General features: G+C 44.9%; 1 protein-coding gene across 1 annotated transcript; it reads left to right on the forward strand.

The window, feature by feature from the left end:
• Positions 1 to 1921: 1921 nt before the first annotated feature.
• Positions 1922 to 18132, forward strand: LOC146335414 (arylacetamide deacetylase-like 4). Its single transcript, XM_084822392.1, has 4 exons — positions 1922 to 2440; positions 8233 to 8452; positions 13126 to 13189; positions 17327 to 18132. The coding sequence occupies exons 1-4, from the start codon at positions 2264 to 2266 to the stop codon at positions 18096 to 18098; spliced, it is 1233 nt and encodes a 410-aa protein (XP_084678518.1). The 5' UTR covers positions 1922 to 2263; the 3' UTR covers positions 18099 to 18132.
• The last annotated feature ends 916 nt before the right edge of the window (positions 18133 to 19048 follow it).

Here is a 19048-nt window from a genome sequence, read left to right on the forward strand (position 1 = left end):
GTAAACTGTTGTGGTTAAACACTGTGTTCAGAATGTCAATCACCCCACGCCTACAACCCAAACCCCATGTTACTGGGAAGGGGAAGTTTAAAAGAAGGATGGTGGGACTCCTAGGGAGCAATCCTATGGCCACTAGTCAGTGGCTAGATGGCCATAGGATATGTGGTTTTCTGGGAACCGACCTTGGAGCCAGCACTCCGAGGTCGGTTCCTTCCCCCCCTTCTGTGCTGCCTCGCAGGCAGCACTGAACAACTCCGTGCTCTGTGCTTTGAAGAAGAGCACGGAGTGGCCAAAACAGGGCATTCCGGGGGGCGTTCCAGAGCAGGGAAGGCAGAAATGCCGGTGTCACTTCCTATGTGTCATCTGGCAGCTTCCTCTCCCGCTCCTCCTTCCTGTGGCTAGAGAGCTGAGATCGGCTGTCTAGCCGCAAATGCAGGGCAGGAGAAGTGTGGAGGGAATGATCCCCTCCGTGCTTCTCCTGCCCTGCATTGGATAGCCAGTTGCCTCCGACTTCGGAGGCAGCTGCCTATCCCCATAGGATTGTGCCCTTAAGGAGGCAAGAGATCCTGAAGGAGTTGTTCAAGGGGTCCAGGTCATAAGGGGATGGGGAGGGGCAAATTCACCCCCACCTGGTATCAGTGGGTGCCTGCTAAAGCACCGCCCCTGCTTGTATCCAAAACAAGAAGGAGTCCTGTGGCACCTTAAAGACTAACAAATTTATTTTGTCATGAGCTTTCATGGATTATAGCCCATTTTATCAAATGCATGGAGTACTGTGGATATTTTGATCGTTTTTATACAGTACATTCCATGGTGGTGAGAGGGGGAATTAGAGATGATGAGGTGGGAAGGAAATTCAGTGCAGAAAACACTGATGGTGACAATCACATTATTAAAAGTGGTCATTACAACACAGCCATTCCTGATAACTAGGGATGGCGGAGAATTCGAAGTCCTCGCTGGCTGGATCCTGCCCACCATCGGCTCCAGAGTGCCAGCGATATGGCCGCCATTGCCGTATCACTGGCTGATGCTGATTCCACTCTGGATGCAAATGGCGTCCAGTACGCCATTTGTGGCCATAAAGGTCTTAGATTAAGCTAAATGCAGCTGTAAATGGCTGTATTTAGCTTAAACTAAGGGCTTTATGGCCACAAATGGTGTCTGCTATGCCATTTGCGTCTGTGGGTTTTCACGCGATAGCCTATCACGTGAAAACCCGCTGGTGCCATTTGCTTGTGCTTGTTTGGAGATGAAAGGGAGAGTGTGTTCTCGAACCCCACTGAAATGGGCATTGTTAAGGCACACTTATTCTCCTTCTCCTCCCCCTCCTCCTCCTCCTATGATTGATACAGGTCGGGAGGGATGAGGCTAGCATCCACGAGGAAGCAAGATAAACAAAGGGACATAAGAAAAACATCCACAAGCCTGTGCCTCGAGATTCCCAAGTTGCACGTGCTATGACTAAGGCATCCCTATTGGCTGACATCTGGAAATTGCACACTGATGACACATCATGACTAATTTCATTCATTCCCCTCACCCTACCCTTGCCACCAGCTCTGTAGAAGCTTCATTCATTCATTCATTCTGGTTAGGTGAAAGTACAGCATAACATTGGATCTGGCCCTCAATATTGAAAAAAAAAAACGAGTATGTGTTCTGCTACATACAGAAAAAACAAACAAACAAACTACTGAGAGAGCTAGATGAATCTTGCTGAGATACCAATTCCATACAACTTATTTCAGCCACGTGAATTCAGTTTTTTAGTTACAGAAATCATGAAATGGTTATATGCATGGTTTCAGTAATTTGCCCCACCCATCTGCGTCCTTTGCAATTATTGGTTGCTTTGACATGCCTCTGCAGGGAGTAATCTGAGATAACCTCTGTTAAGCCAGGTTTTCCTGATCTACTCACACCGGCAATGAGACATCTACCTTTGCACCTTCTCAGAAGTAAACAAACAACGACACATGGAATCCAAGGAGGCACATGTCCAAAGATCAAATGGTCACATTTTGCTAATCTTCCTCACTTCCTGAACTCTTAAGAGGCATCTTATTGACTTCACCTGCACACTCTTCTGAAAAGTTTTGCTTGGTCAACATCCTCTTTTCAAAAAGCTTTTCCTGTGGTTTTGTTGCAACGATGCAATTTCCAGTAGTAGCTTGTTTGCATCACTAGAAAACAACAGGCACTGGAGAAAACAAGCATCTGGAATCTGCAGCTAACTAGACCACATCGCTTTGAAGAGAAAATGGAGCTAAGCTATACCTTTTTGGTGATCATTTTTGAAATACTGATCCTTCCTTTGGTCCTGTTGTTAACTTGGGCCATTTATTATGACCTCTCCACTTCAGATATTCCTCCTGGAATTGACCAGCCAATGAAGCTTCGTATTCTTCATTGGCTCATGATCCTTTCTTCTTGCCTGGTAAGTTTAATAAGCTTTTTCATTCTTCCACCTGCCATCTGATTATGGTGTGATGGAAGCTTGCCTATGTTGGGATTTCAAGGTTGTATATTTATACAGCCATCATTTTAGCTGGTGAGTCAAGTGGGAAGAAGAAGAGCCATTGGAACACACCTGTTGTATCTCTGTACAACGTGTACAGAAGGTGTCCTGGATGTAGTTGTGGATAAGAGATCCATTTGTTGGGTGTAGAACAAAAAGTACTAATATAATGTGATAAATTGGCCAGTTCCTTTTAACCATCATGCTGCTGTATTTTGGACCACCTGAACTTTCCAGATCTTTTTCAAAGGCAGCCCCACTTATCACATGTTGCACTACTCCAGACAGGAGGTTACAGAGTGTGAATAGCTGTTGCAAAGCTATTTCTGCCCAGATAAGGTTGTAGTCGGCACATAACTCTAAACCGATAAAAGGTGCTCTGAGCCACTGAGGCCACCTGGGATGGGGGTATCCAATGTTATATCCAAGAGCACCCCAGATTATGAACCTGATAACTGAGGGGCAGTTTAAGCCCCGCTCCAGAACAGATTAGTTTGGGCAAGTCTCCCTTTACCACTCCAATCCCTCAGGAGGTCCAGAACTGGAAGAGCCAAAGCTCAGTGGTTGAACACATGCTTTGCAAACTGAAGGCCTGAGGTTTAATCCCTGGCCTTTCCAGCCGGACTTTGGAAAGACCCTTCTCTGAAGCTCAGTCAGCTGCTGCCAGTCAGTGTTGATCGTACTGAGCTAGATGGACCAAGGATCTGACTCGGAATAAGGCAACTTCATATGTCCATTAGGAGCCTATTTGGTAAATTATGTTGCATGCCAAAAGTTGCAGGTTCAAGTCACCAGGCTGGGGTAAGACCAGCCTGGAGAGCTGCTGTCACTCAGTGTCGACAAAACTAAGCTTTTGTATGAAAAATATGTGCTGTATCACTGAGCTAAAACCCTGACCAAATGTTCAGCTATAGTATTACTATAAATACAAGAGGATTTTTTTTTAAGGATATGATTATAACACTGATCTAAGACTGCTAATAGCATCTTCTGCATTCAAAGCAAATTAAAAGCTATTCTCACATAGAAGGGGTTTTCATCCACATATTTACATGTTATCGTGCCATACATACCATGCATACCATTGCATCTCGGAATGAGATGCAAACCACGTTGCATGAAATTATTGTAAATTTCCTCCTCTTCATAACTTACCTTGTCCGGTCTAATTCCTCAAAGCTATTTTATGGGAAACTCATATGTTTGGATCATCACACAAATGTTCAGTTTATATTGTTCTAGCAACATTGTTAACTTGGAAAAATGGGTTTTAATCACATAATTAAGGACTGATATACCTTGATTATGACAAGTGAAATAAAGTGCCTGTTTTAGCCTGTAATATAAAAATTGGGGTGCCTTTCAGGGTTCCCAAGATTGGTCTTAAATAGGGATGTCAGAGAAATCTGCAATGGAAGCAAATGAGTTTGGATTTTCATGACTCTGACCCATGAATTCCTCAGAGGACTGGCTCTTCCCCTTTCAGGTGGTTTTCATGGACTTACACACAGGTTTCCTAACTTTCCCAAATTTCATTGTAGAAAAATATGCAAAATTAAAAAAAAAACCCAGCCCAAATGTGCATTTCACACATTTTTTTTCACACATTTTTGCTACTGTGATTTTGCACAAATTTGGAAACAAACAAACCAAAAAAGATTCCAGTGACGAGTGGGCAACAGAACGAAAGCGCCTGACAATCCAGGAAACACAGACAGAATTAATTTTACGCAGTCCATACATCCCTAGTCTTAAAAGCCAATTCTGAAACATTTCCAGCCCAAGGTACAATAAGATCTCCATATCTCCATATTTTCCTATATCGGCCTGCCTGTTCACTGAGTTCTACAGATCAGAGCCTCTCGGTTGTCCCATCACAGCACAGGTTCATCTGCAGGAAACTGGGGGAAGGCCTTTTCTGTTCTCTGTCAGTGAAATTCTCTCCCCACTGCAGTGTGACAGGCACTCTTGTGACAGTGTTTAGGCCCTTGTTGAAAATGTGTCTTTATATCCAGGCATTTGAATATCTTAATACCTGGCTTGTATGTTTTCTTTGTTGTTGTCTTCATATTTTATTGCAGTTGTTGATTTAATGCATTTTGTAAACCACCCTGTGATTCTTCGATAATGAAGGATGGTAGATAAATGTTTAAAATAAATCATATCTCAGGTCCATAAAATAGTTGGGAAAATAAATTTGATACTAAAAATGGATTAATATTTGAAACACACGCATACACACACATATCATAATATACCAGAAAACTGGTTGGTCTACGTTCAACTTAGCTACTTCTAGACGCTTTCACCAAGATCAAAATCTACAGTACAAAACACATACACTTCAGATTAAAGAAATCTGAGCCCAGTAATTTGTATTTGAGTACCAGAACCAAACCAGAACTCAATGGAGCTCACAGTCCTTCAACACAAAAATCTAATCCTCGTGACCCGAGTTTTATTTTGCCAGTATAACTTAGGACAGGGGAGAGTTATCTTGTTGCAGCTGTTGTTAAACAGTTGGGAGTCAGAAATCCTTGCTTGTCTACTGCAAGTGGGCCAGAAATCTAACAATATATCTGCCTAACCATGCTCAAAACAGCCGAATGACTGGGCCTATATTCTATCTATAAGGCAAGTTGCCATGGCAGAAAAACAGATTTACAACCAAGGGCAACAACCCCTTCCTCTAAAGTTAGCACTCAAGGAGTTTTCACACACAAAAATTGTCCAGACATCTCACAGCCTTTGTAACCCAATGTCCATGTGAGTTTGAATCACCATATAATTCCCATAAAACAGGTTGGATACTTTTCCAGTAAAAGGCAGGCCAAAAGCATCATTCTAATCCACTCTGATTTCATGTATTAAAGAACAGGGGAAGAATACAGCCTTAGTTCACACAGCAAGTCACAAAGATCCTATTAAATAACCAGAGGTGTAATATCCAGCCCTGAGCTAGGTGTTGGAACAACAACAACAACAACAACAATGTAAGCCAACTTCAGCAAGCAGAAATCAATACTAATTGATGCAACTTCTGTCCATAACATGCCATTGTGAGTAGCAACAAATGCTTCCCAAGATCTACTCTGTATCATGTAATTTAGATTTTCTGGATGTTCACATACTTGAATAACGCATGGGTCAGGGACAAAGGAACCTTGAAGGTCATTTAGTCCACCCTTCTGCTCAATAATGCACGAGGTAACGACAGCATATTTAGCTTTAAAAAATACACAGCCCTGCTGCAAACAAATTTAGCCCTTAAAAGATTGACTGGCCCACATCAACGTGGCAACTACCACCTCCACAGAATAAAAGGAAGAAAATGAAATAGATGAACATATGATTTGTAGTTGTTCTTCAGAGCTGGCTTCCACACATAATGGTGCCTCCCTAGGGAACTCCGCCATGCCCCCTCTGTAATGAGCTTCCGCCATGCATTAAAAACGTGGTTGTTCAGGCAGGCATTTGGGGTGGGTTAGGGTATTTTAGAAAATGTTTTTATGGTAGACTTTTATTGTTTTAAACTGTTTTATTATATGCTGTACATCGCCCAGAGTGGCTGGGTGACCAGCCAGATGGGCGATTAATAAATTTAATAAATAAATAAATAAATAAATAAATAGCCTGTCGGCTCCATCCAAGCGTTTTGGTGCCTTGCAGGGAACTCTGACCTATATGTGAGTTGCTGGCTCTGAGTTCAAAGCTGGAACTGATCCTGGAGGGAGTATACAGCCCTGGAAAGTGCTTATCAGGAAGCATCAAGCTGCATGCACAGTGGCTGGATTTCATTGCAAACTCTAAAGAGTATCCCCGCAGCAAGGCTCCCGGACCCCATCGAAATTTGTTTTTTTATCCAACTGTTGGTGACCCTACAGTGCCTCAGATGGCTTAGTCTCTGCTCAATCTACCCATCAACACCTGTCCAAAGGCCTTTCTGTTGGATATCTTTGGACAACACGTTGCTGCCAATTGTCATCATGGCCAGAGCAGCTCGGCTTCAATTTGGGTGTAAATCTGAGAAACCTGAGGGCAGTCTGTGTGCACAGCTTTCTTCTTAACTTTTTGCAGCCCAGCAGTGGGCTCGCTTCCTTTGAAGTCGGATAATTATCACCTCTCCTCCTGCCCCGTTTATTTTCTTCCCTCCTGAAATTACATATTTCTTCCCCTGTGTACCACCCTTACTACCAGCATCCAAGCGTCACTGGGCAATTCTCTCTCCGCCATTTACAGAACACCCCCTTCCCCTCCTTATTCGGCAAACACTAGTAATTTCCCCAATCTCCGTCTTTGTCTATCTTTTCTACTTAGGCTTATTAGAACTAGTATACTGGCCCATGTGGTAGGCGGTGAACTTCCATCACGCATTAAAAATGTGGTTGTTCAGGCAGGCATTGGGGAGGGGGGGGCGGGCATTTTTAGAAATATGAAGTTTTAATGTGGAATTCTATTGTTTTAGACTGTTGTATTATTGTACATCGCCCAGAGTGGCCGGGTGACCGGCCAGATGGGCGGTTAAGAAATTCAATAAATAAATAAACTAACTAACCAGGCCATTTTCTTTTAAACTGTTGTACATCGCCCAGAGTGGCCAGCTGACCGGCCAGATGGGTAATTAAGAAATTCAATAAATAAACTAACTAACTAACTAACTAACTAACTAACTAGCCAACCAGGCCATTTTGTTTTAAACTGTTGTATTATTGCACATTGCCCAGAGTGGCTGGGTGACTGACCAGATGGGCGATTAAGAAATTCAATAAACTAACTAACTAACTAACTAACTAGGCCATTTTGTTTTAAACTGTTGTATTATTGTACATTGCCCAGAGTGGCCGGGTGACTGAAGCCTTCCTTGACTGACCAGCCATGATTTTTTTATTGGAATTCTGATTTTTTTAAGAAAATACAAGAAATAATACTACTACTACTAATAATAATAATAATGAGTTTGATTCTTTTATCTTATCTTTGCATCCTTTATTGTTCACCGCTCTGCAATCTGTCTAGATGTGGGGTGGTATACAATAAATAAATAATTACTTATTCAAGACCAATCCATCCCCAAATACTTTGTGTTATATAACATGGATAGCTCATGACAATATAACATGGATAGCTCACCTCCGCCCCCAGCTACCATGAAGATTGCAGAGAAGCACAGAGGGAACAGGGAAGCCTGAGTGGGGTGGCAGAGATGACATCAGTGTCCCTGCTCAGTGCTGACGCTGCGTCCCTGTGAGTCCTGGCTCCACTTCATCACTGCTAATACAGCGCTAGTCCAGCAATCTATGCAGGGAAGTGGGCAGGGCTTCTCTGTGCTCACGAGGTGTGTGGTGAAGGGCACAGTCCGAAGGATATTCCAATGTGAAACCAACAAAACCTTGACCTGAACTGAGAATATAAGGGACAGAAGTCTAACTAGCACTTTTCCGGAACCATGGCTAGGAATAATGCTAGTGCCTGATTCTGTCTGGGGATCTGGCATAACCCCCCTTGCCTGCACCCCTGAGCCCCACTTGCCGAGCTCCCCAACTCCTACTATAGTTGAGAGGCAAATATAGGTGTGGACCATCCTCAAAGGGGACATGGTTGGGGGATGGGGAAGTTGTGATGGAAATATCCATCACATGAAGCAAAATATTCCTGCAGTTTCCTAGAACCTTCTCCCAATATTTTGTTTTTCTTTCTTTTCATCCCAACAGGGCAAGATTCTGGAGAACCTATCCCTCTGCTCTGAGATTCATTTCATCCGATACACCCAAGAAGGGAAGAAACTGGGGGAGGACCCCAAACTCAACATTAAGGACCTAACATTTGAGGACATCCCCGTCAGGGTTTACCAGCCAAGAGGGTCAACCTCAGAGCAAAGAAGGAGAGGGGTCATCTACTTCCACGGAGGAGGCTGGATGTTTGGGAGTATTAGTAAGGCATCCTGAAAAGTCAGCGGAGCTGGGGAACCAAATGTGGTTGTACTCCTTCTCCGATCAGTCTCAGCTAGTATGGCTAAAATTCATGCATGATGAGAATTGCAGTCCAACAGCATCTAGAGGCCTACGTGTCCTGCACCCTTGCTTTACAACTTTTACCCCAATTGCATCACTACAATTTTAGGTTTCAGCCACATTAGGCCTTTCTTTAATCCCTAAAAAATGTCCCCTCTTAGTTCTAATTATAGTTATAATCCTTCGCCTTCATTTCTATTATCACTTATCGTTATAGATAATGAAAAACATTAGACCACCATTGAATGTGGAGATTCCATTTGGCTGTCATGACTAACATCCATTGACAGACTTGACCTCTGTAAAACTGTCAGTGGGGGGAAATCATGGGACCTACACAGAAGAAGCACTCAATGGGCTGATGCAAAGATGGAGTTTTCCACACCCGTGTCATGTGTGTTTTTAGGGAAGCCCCTTCTGGGAAAATGTGTGACCCCACTTTGGGATAAAAGTGAGTAATAATGGTGCAATCGTATGCATGTGTAGGCAGAAAAATAGTCCTACAACTCCCAGCATTCCCCAGACAGCATGTGCCCTAAATTTAATAAATAAAGAACATCTGATGTTCTTGTGCAGGTGTGCGTAATGGTCAGGATGAGGCAAACAGGGGAGCAAGGGGTAAGTAGGGGGTGCATGCATTGTTTCCCTCAATGAGAGGGGGGAATCAGCCCAACAGGGAAAAAGTGCCCTTCTTCCATGTGGGTTTTCCAGCTCAAAATGCAGCTTATTTTGTTAAAAAACCAGCAACAACCTTTCAGAAAATTTATACAGGAAACAGTGTCCCATACAATTTGGCCCACAGGTCAGCATCATTGTTGAGTTTGTTCTTTAGCAGATAAAATATACCTACTTGGCAAAGGGAATCAGAAACCTTGACCTGATCTGAACTGAGAATATAAGGGACAAAAGTCCGACTAGCACTTTTCCACCATGCCAGAATCATGGCTAGGGATAACGCGGGCCCCTGATTCTGTCCGGGAATCGCATGTAACCCCCCCTGCCCGCATCCCTGAGCCCCACTTGCTGAGCCCCTGCCCCCGCTTGCCCCCCTGCCAGTGCTCGATGAGGAGCCCACACTCACCCTGGTGGCCTCATCGAGCTCCACGGTCGCCATTCCTTGAAAAACAAAACGACAATCGCAAAAATGCACATATTTGCTTATGTGTGAAAATGCACATTTTGCAAATGTGCACATTTGTGTATGCGTGGAAATGCGCATGTTGAAAATGTGCGTATTTGCGCACGCACGAAATGTGCATATTTGCCAAAATGTGCATTTTCACACATACGCAAATACGCGCATTTGCAAAAAAAGTGCATTTGCGAGCAACCACAGATATGCACATTTTTTGCAATCGCTATGTTATGTGTCAAAAAATCAGCAGCCGTGGAGCTTGATGAGGCCCCACGGGTGAGTGTGGGCTTCTTGCCGAGCGCTGGAGGGGCTCAAGTGCAGTCCGGGGACCGGCAAGCAGGGGCAGGGGCTGGGCGGGTGCCCAGAGAACCCAGACAGGGTGGGTTCACACATCCCTAGCCACGGCTGGCATGATGGGGCCTGCTACAACTCCCGCTGTTGCCACATCGTCCTTTCTTCTTATCAAAAAACAAATTATATTCAAGGGGTGGCTGATAAGGCATTTACATGGTTCCTGGTGGCTGCTTTTCTTATTTTTCTTTAAATAATTAATATTATCCTTTCATGAAGGAAAAAAAGTGCTTATTTCCGAGTAAATGTGTTTAGCATCAGTGCAGCAGAAGGAAACTCAATTTTATTCCTGTTAGTCATGATGGTGCTTTGATTTAAGCGAGTTTAAAAGGTGAAACTGTTCGTGCAGGTTTTTGTTTCAGATTTTTGCTCAAAGAAGGAATGAAGAAGCAGGTGTGAAGCATGGAATGGTGGGAGTGGGGAGAGAAGAGAAATGTTAGTTGTGCACTTCACAATGGGAGGAATACAAATGCATATGGCCGTGTAAAGCCCCCACCCCACCCTGCTCCCTGGTAAGACCATTACATCCAGGGTCTAAAATTGCCTGCCTGCACTACTAGCTGGAGGAAAGTCTGAAGCGAGATTTTAACAACCATCAGAAACCCCTCTACAGCCAGTGTTCCTGACCACAGAGAGGATTGTAACCACATTCTGTCGAGTGGATTTACAATTCCCTTCCAGACCTTCCTGAACTACGTGGGAAGGTCAGGGCTGGAGTGGGGCACAAATGACCCCAGCCCAGCCCCTCACAGCCCCATTCAGAACTCTTCAATAGAGTGTCCATATGGGTTGAGATACGAACTGAGATTTAACACCGAAGCAGTCTTTCCCAACCTTGGGTACTCAGGCGTGTTGAACTACAGCTCCCTTCATCCCTGACACTGTCCACAGTGGCTGTGGATAATGGAAGCTGAAGTCCAACAGCATCTAGGCACTGACGGTTGGGAAAGACGCTGAGTCACAGCTTCATCAATTCCCTTTCAGATTTTTTTTTTCAATGAGAGCCACGTTTAAAACCATCTCCAGTCAAGCTTCTAAAACATCTGGCTGTTCTTCCATTTATCTCAACTCCTGTCATATGTAGGTTTGACATTAAAGGGGAGTCACACACCCCCAATGGTTCAGCCATTGTATGTTTCAAAACCTACTGTTTATAAAAATGATGCCTGTAGAGCTAATAACTTGAAACTTGGCATCCATCATCTACCTGATGAGGCCTGCAATCAGTTTAAAAACTGACCCGATATTAGGGATGTACGAAAGTCACTTACCTTTTTGCGGATTCTGTTCATGGGGGGGGAGGCGTTCCGTCCCTCCCCGCGGAATCCTCAACGGCTGGCTGGGCTCCGTGGCAGCTCCACGGAGCAGCCAGCCAGGCCCAGGCCAGGGCCATCTGCAGCCAGATTTCCAGCTGAAGAGGGCTCTGGGTAAAAAAAAAAAAAAAAAAAACGCATACGCAAATGGCGTCGGCTACGGCTGCCGCCATTTGCGTTCCTTATTTTTCGCCGTCTTAGTCTACGTAAATATTAATGTACAGTAAGATGAAGACAAGAAAGGGGAATGCAAATAGCGCCCAGTACGCTATTTGCATTCCCCTTTCTTGTCTTCGTACGTAAATATTTACGTAGACTAAGACGGCGAAAAATAAGGAATGCAAATGGCAGCGGCCATAGCCAGCTAGCCGCCGCCATTTGCGTACGTGTGTTTTTTTGTTTTTTTTTACCCAGATGTGATAGGCTGCGTAAGTCTTTACATAGCCTATCACGTCTATGGGGGGGGGGAGAAAAAAATACAGACTGCAAATGGCGGCGGCGGCTGGTTGGAAGACTAGCCGCCGCCACCGCTGAAGCCGCCACTGGAGCCACCGCCATCCAAAACATCCGCCCCAGGTAAGTCTCGTCCCGGGGGGGATCTGCGGAGGGCGGGGGGGGTGACAGGCCATTCCGCGATGGATTTCGGGGGGCCGAATGCACTGGCATTCAGCCTCACCGAGATCCATCGCGGAATTCTCTGACATCCCTACCCGATACAAATTGCCACAGATACAGCAAGTGAAAAAGTGCTGAAAATCGAGACATTTGTACCTTTCACCAAAGCTAGGGCACAGCATGCCATATACATATTTCTTTCACGTTCTGGGGGAAACTACTGATGTGCTTTATTCAGGCTTATTGAGGAGGTGTGCCTTCCGTTGCATTGTTAAAATTCTGAGTCACAGTTTAAAAATCATCAAGGTTGTTCTGCCCCGTGAAAGCCTATGGCAGCAACTGCTGGCGAAGTTTTGTTGGGCATGCTCAGTTTTATTCTGAAGCTAGAACGTTGCCACTTCAAGTGTTCCTGTCAGCATTCTGAGAGCAGGAGTGAGGCAACAGAGAGCTGTCTGTCAACTGATATAAGATGTAGGGATGTGCAGATTTCGTAAAATCCATGCGTCCACCGTTTGCAGATTGCAATGTGCCTTTGTTCTGTCCTCCACTGGTTGACAAAATCAGATCCTTTCTAATTTCCTGAATTTGGCCAAATTCACATTTGTGCAAATTCACCCTCATGAAAATGTGCAAATCCACCCCCCAATGCACAAATCTCCCCCCCCCCATGCACATAATTATTCTTCAGCCTATGGGGGAAATGCACATTTCCAGCTGGTGTTTGTATGACTCAGTAAAACCCGGTCCACTGTGGAATAAATTTGCTACCACAGGATGTAGTGATGGCCACCCATTTGGATGGCTTTAAAAAGGGGTTGGAGAAATTCATGGAGGAGAAGTCTGTCAATGGCTACTAGTCCTGAGGGCTATGTGCTCTCTCCAATGAGCCTATGTACAACAGTTGCTGGGGAAGATGGGTGGGAGGGTGCTGTTGTGCTCATGCCCTGCTTGTGGGTTCCTCTGCCTCTGAAACTTCTAACATATAGACCTCATGACTGGGACCCATCCTCATCCTTCATGAAATATCTTCAGTCAGAATGCCACATTTTAATCTCGCCTTTCTGACTAGATTTGGTTCAGAAACAAATATGGCCATTAGGCCTTTGTGGTAATGTGGGTCCTACTAACGTGTCCACCATTGTGGTAATGTGGGTCCTTCTAACATGTCCACCTTTTCAGATTCCTACGATCATGTGTGTCGCTACCTTGCCAAAGAAAGTGATTCAGTGATTGTGTCTGTTGGGTAAGTAAACAGATCCTACCCATATTTCGCTGATGAATTTGCCAGACCTACAGCAAAGAGATGACAGACATTAATGGGACATTAAGTGCCTCATCATGTACTCACTTCAACATCAGAGGTCCTGCCACATGTCCAAACCCCACTCCCCCACAGTATGGAAAGAATCTGGCTTTTCTGGAAGGCTTTGAGGGCTAATTCTTTTACTCTCTATTAATTAATGGGGATTTTCCAATGTTATCATTAAAAAAAAAGCCTTCAATCTATAGTCTGTTACCTACAGTAACAGTACCCCACTGAATTTAATGGGATGTATTTCTGAGTAGGCATGACTGTGGCCAAGTTCTGGTCATCCCAGAATCTCAAGTGAATCAGATATTACTCCTCATCCAACACCGTTGACTATAGCAGCTTGTTCATCTTGTCCTATAGAACATAGTAGGAGACAATAAGAACTATGGTTGCCTATATTTGCATAGCTCCACCCCTTCCTCTCCATATCTGCTGAGGTTAATTTCTGGTGATGCTTGAGTGAAACAAAGAAGACCTTAGGGACCACCTATGAATATACATATACTTGTTATGTACATCAGCCTTCCCCAACCTGGTGCCCCCAAGATGTGTTGGAAGCTGAGCCAGAAGCTGAGAACATAGGGCTTACCTGAATTCATGGCACAAGAAGTTTCAAACTCAGGGCTTCCAGCTCTGGCCACTCACTATACTACCTCTTGCAAAAGAGCACCTGGTGATTGAGGGGCAGAGAACCAAGACAGAAAATAATCTCTCTTCCAGAGGGGTTAGCAGCTGCCATGAATTTGTTTTGGATGCTTTGCCATTTGCTGGCTGCCTATGATGCAGGATATGACAGCATCACATTCCAAATTCCCATGTTGCCAGAAGTAGAGCATTAGATGAAGGAAGAGGGAACACTATGCCAAAGTAGACATGGAGCAGATATCAAGAAATGACTTCTGTTAAGACGACATTGCACTCCTGATGATTTCTCAAGTTCTTCCAGTTCCATAAAAGCTCAATGTTTTGTTTCTTTTTGCTGTCTACCCAAGTTGTCGAGCAGATGGCAAAGCACCCAAGATGTCGCTGCTAAGCTGAAGTTTAGCTGGATGGGTCACACAGCCCATGCAGACCAGTTCCAACTAGATTCATGGTTCTGTATTTTCCACCAGTCAGATCAGCTCATAGTAGTGACCCATCCTCATTTGTTTTGTGGTTAGGTATGTGCAAACACCTGCCCCCACCCCCATTCGGGTTCTTCAGGCACCCACATAGTCCCTCTCCCCGCTCGCTGGTCCCTGGACTGCATTCCACCCCCCGCCCATGCTTGGCGAGTGGCCCACACTCACCCCAGTGGCCTCATTGAGTTTTTGAAAACTAAAATGGTAATCACAGAAATGTGCATATTTGTGCATGTGCAAAAATGCACTTTTTAGCAAATGCACACATTTGCACATGTGCGAATATGCACATTTGCAAAAAATGAGTGCAGGCCACTTGCAGAGTGTGGACAGGTGGCAAGCAGGGGCAGGGCTCAGCAAGTGGGGCTCATAGGTGTGGGCAGGGAGGCAGGGTCAGCCAGATTCCCGGGTGGAATTGAGCACCCGCACCATCCCTAGTTGTCGTATCCTGAACCATGGGCAGCCAGCCAATTGAGAGGTTTGTAAAATGAATTCTACAGTAGAGCATGCCAGCCATTGACCCCTGTGGAAGAGGGATTATTTTGTCTCTTGGCTCTCTGCCCTTCTATGACCAGCTGCTGTTTTTCAAAAGCTAGTACAGGGAGTGGGTAAGAGTCTGCCCTGGGAAGCTCTCAGTTCATATCTTGCCTGTGCCATGAAATCAAGCAAGCCACACATTCTCAGCTTCCACATCTCATTGAAGAAACAGGATAGCAGGTAGAGTGCTGGACTTAGAGAAGAAAGATGTAGATATAAGTCCAACTTTACCCATACATCTCCCTGAATGACTTTGGGTCCATCATTGTCCCTCAACCTAACCTACCTGAAAGGGTCAAATAGGGAAAGAAACATAGAAAGCAACCTGAGCTCCTTGGCTGAAGGTAGACTGTCATTTTATCAAAATTATTTATTACTAGTAGGGATGTTGGAGAATTCCGCCATGGACTCCAGTGAGTCCGTGGCGGAACAGACTACCCCCCGCCACCCCCCGAAATCCCCCCAGGAATGGACCTACCTGGCGGCGGCTCCGGCTACGCCATTTGTGTCCCTGTCTTTTGCCATGATAGGCTACGTAGATACTTACTTAGTCTATCATGGCTTGGCAGGGACACAAATGGCGGCCGGCATAGCGGCCACCATTTGCAGCCACAGCCCGGCAGCAGCTGGAAGTCCAGCTGCGGCCGGGGAGTATTCCAGGGGGAGGACTGGATCACCCCCCCCAGACCTCCAGTGGACTTAAGGTAAGGCTAACCCCTTACCTTGGCTAACACCCCTAATTACTAAGGCTAACACCCCTAGGGATGGCGGAGAATTTCTCCCCGAAACTTCGGGGGGCCGAGCGCCAACGTGTTCGGCCCCCCGAACAAGTTTCGGGGAGAAATCCTCCGCCCCCCGCCCCCCGCCCCCCCCCGGGACGGGACTTACCTTCCCTGAATGTCCCTCCCGGCGGCAGGTCCGGCTGGCGGTTCGTCCGGTGTTCAAGCGGGGCGGGAGTGGCAGCCGGTCTTTCGACCGGCTGCCGCCCCAGCCATTGCAATGAAAGAAAAAAAAAAAACACGTCCCCTGATAGGCTACGTGACGATTCACGTAGCCTATCACGGCAAGATTTGCAAAGTCAGCCGTGATAGGCTACGTGAATCGTCACGTAACCTATCACGGGTGACTTTAAAAAAAAAAAAAAAGCGCGTACGCGAATGGCGGCCCCCATAGGGAGCCGCCATTCGCGTTCCTTATTTAGTTGCTGTAGTCTACGTCAATGTTTACATAGACTACGGCGAAAATAAGGGCAATGCTATTTGCGTTGCCCTTATTTTCGCCGTAGTCTACGTAAAGATTGACGTAGACTACAGCAACTAAATAAGGAATGCGAATGGCGGCTCCCTATGGGGGCTGCCATTCGCATACGCGCTTTTTTTTTTTTTTAAAGTCACCCGTGATAGGCTACGTGACGATTGACGTAGCCTATCACGGCTGACTTTCCAGATCTAGCCGTGATAGGCTACATGAATCGTCACGTAGCCTATCAGGGGACGTGTTTTGTTTGTTTTTTTACTTTCGAGTTCGCGGCCGGGCCAGGCGGGAAGCCTCCTCCCCGGCCTGAATTTCGGCCAGGCGAGGCGGGAAGCCTCCCCCCCCGGCCTGAATTTCGGCCGGGCAAGGCGGGAAGCCTCCCCCCCCCGGCCTGAACTTCGCGGGGGGAGCAGCGAAGCGCTCCCCCCCACCGCAAAAAAGCTTCGGCGAAAGGTAAGGGACTTTCGTCCACCCCTACATACAACAATACATGTATTAGGAGAAACATGCACAAAAACGCTTATGGATTTCCATGCAAATATTTTAAAAAATCTCATAGCGTAGGACGAACCAAATTTAAGATTGAAAAAATGAGAAACTGAGAGAAACCAAAATTGACAGATTTGGCAATCCCTATTTATGACATAAAAGAAAATGTCATACAAAACTCTGATAAAATGAAGATACTGACTTCATTAGACAAATATTATTTACTCATTTTATTACAATATTTTATGCCCTGCTCTTCAGCCAAACAATACTTTCATAACATGGCTGACATGGCTGAAAACCTAACAATAGCGATACAATCCGGGGGAAAGTTGTTGAACAGAAAAGCAGCCCATAAACAGCTCCACAGTAAAAATGAGGTAAGTAATGGATTCTAGCTCTAATAAGTCTAACGTATCAGAAAGGCATGGGGAAATAACAGTGTCTTCTCCTGGCTTTCTTCCAGTCTTTTTCCCCAAAGAGACATCAGGCTCAGAGAGTATTTGAAAATTAGGTTGCCACCTCAGAGAAGGCCCTGTTCACAATAATCTTTGTGGATGGAGGAACCTGGAGAAAAGTCATCCAAGTCATCTTAATAGTCAAAGAGGTTCTTGGGGAAGGCTAGGTTCTTGATGCCTCTCAAGAAATATGTGTTCTGATATTCCAGGTATCATTTGGCACCTGAGGAGAAATACCCATCCCAGTTTAAGGATTGCCTGACTGCCAGCATACATTTCATGAAGACCACAGAAGACTATGGAGTAGATCCTGCTCGCGTTATCATCAGCGGGGACAGCGTTGGAGGGAATTTTGCTGCCTCTGTTTGCCAAGCTTTATCAAGTAGACCCGGTCTCACAAGACCAGTGGCTCAGGTTTTGATCTATCCTGGCCTTCAGGCAATAGATTTCAATTTGCCTTCATACCAACAAAACCGGGCTGTCCCGATCTTGTACCGGGAACATGTGATCTGTGCTGCCTTGCAATATCTCAATAAGGACCTGTCAGTGTTGGAAAGTGTTATGCAGGGGTGCCATGTTCCCAGAGACATAAAAATGAGATTTGGAAAATGGATCAGTTCAGAGAACATCCCCAGTGAATTTAAGGTCAGGGGTTACAAACCACAGTCAACCACTTCCTTCTTGCATGATGTCTATGAAGTGGTGAAGCAAGCTTTAGAGACAACTTTCTCTCCGCTTATGGCAGAAGATGCGATTATTGGACAACTTCCCAAGGCATGCATTGTAACCTGTGAGTATGACGTTTTAAGGGATGACGGCATCCTCTACAAGAAACGTCTGGAGGACAATGGGGTGCCGGTCACTTGGTACCACATTGAAGATGGATTCCATGGGGTGATAAACCTGTTTGATGGATTTTTGTCATTTCCCTCTGGCAAAAAGGGAGTGGACCACATTGTAACGTTTCTCAAAGGCTTATGACAGTGTTTGGTTTTAATTAAATTCTAGATTTCTGTCTCTGGCTGCTTATGGTTAACCCCAAAGTAGGCTACCATTTGAATGCAATCCAAATGAAACAGTGCTAAAAAGCAAATGACGTACAAAAAATGAAAGAGGTAATGATGCAATTAGTAACAACAAATAGGAGCAAACCAGCCAACACTATATGAAAACTAACGTAGCGTGAACCCCACTAATTACATTACAAGATAAACCAACCAGGACTAAAACATACTGGTACAAAGGCAGACCAACAATGCATGCAAACATTGAAGCACAAATGCAGTCATTACAGGAATCCAGTTTCAATCCTGTTCCACCATAAACATCTTCTTCAGAAGGTCAGAACGTAAAGTGTACAATTTAATTCACTGAAAAACACAGCGTACTATAATATAAATCCCCATATGGGGTTACACAGTTCCAATATAAGTGTAAGGTATTTGAAATAAAAATGATACAGATAACAGCTTCAAAATATTCTAAAACTCACCGCAGCTAATGAGTGCATGCCAGGGGAGTGAAAATAAGACAATAATTTGCAATGTCTCTCCAACTGAAAATATCCTATTGGTTCTCCCAAAGGAAGATGAACTACGAAACAAATACAATAACATGGTTAACCATGTTATTGAAACTTTGTATTTGCGGGAGATCACATGTAGAAGTCATGAGTAAGAGAGTGCCCATTTTTAATCCTACTGGGACACTCAGCTTTAAAGACAACAGTGAGTTTATGTTGCACCGTAAAAATAAAGCAAGGTTACTAACATGTTAGTACTAACTGGCATAAGCTTTGAAGGGCTATAACCAATTACAGTCACACACAGAGAGACACTCCATATATCATATAACTGGTTGCACTGGTTACCAGTTGTTTTCCGGGCCAAATTCAAGATGTTGGGTTTGACCTTTAAAACCCTATATGGTTC

Source organism: Heloderma suspectum, chromosome 15 (assembly GCF_057233095.1).
Source record: "Heloderma suspectum isolate Gila_16-S chromosome 15, 16-S_ref, whole genome shotgun sequence".
NCBI lineage: Eukaryota > Metazoa > Chordata > Lepidosauria > Squamata > Helodermatidae > Heloderma > Heloderma suspectum.

What these genes read in the sequence shown, in the direction of transcription:
- LOC146335414 (XM_084822392.1), top strand. Translation starts at nt 2,264, where the DNA reads ATGGAGCTAAGCTATACCTTTTTGGTGATCATTTTTGAAATACTGATC. An exon ending in CTGGATGTTTGGGAGTATTA is followed by an intron (nt 8,453 to 13,125) that starts GTAAGGCATCCT and finishes CCACCTTTTCAG; the next exon opens with ATTCCTACGATCATGTGTGT. An exon ending in TCAGTGATTGTGTCTGTTGG is followed by an intron (nt 13,190 to 17,326) that starts GTAAGTAAACAG and finishes CTGATATTCCAG; the next exon opens with GTATCATTTGGCACCTGAGG.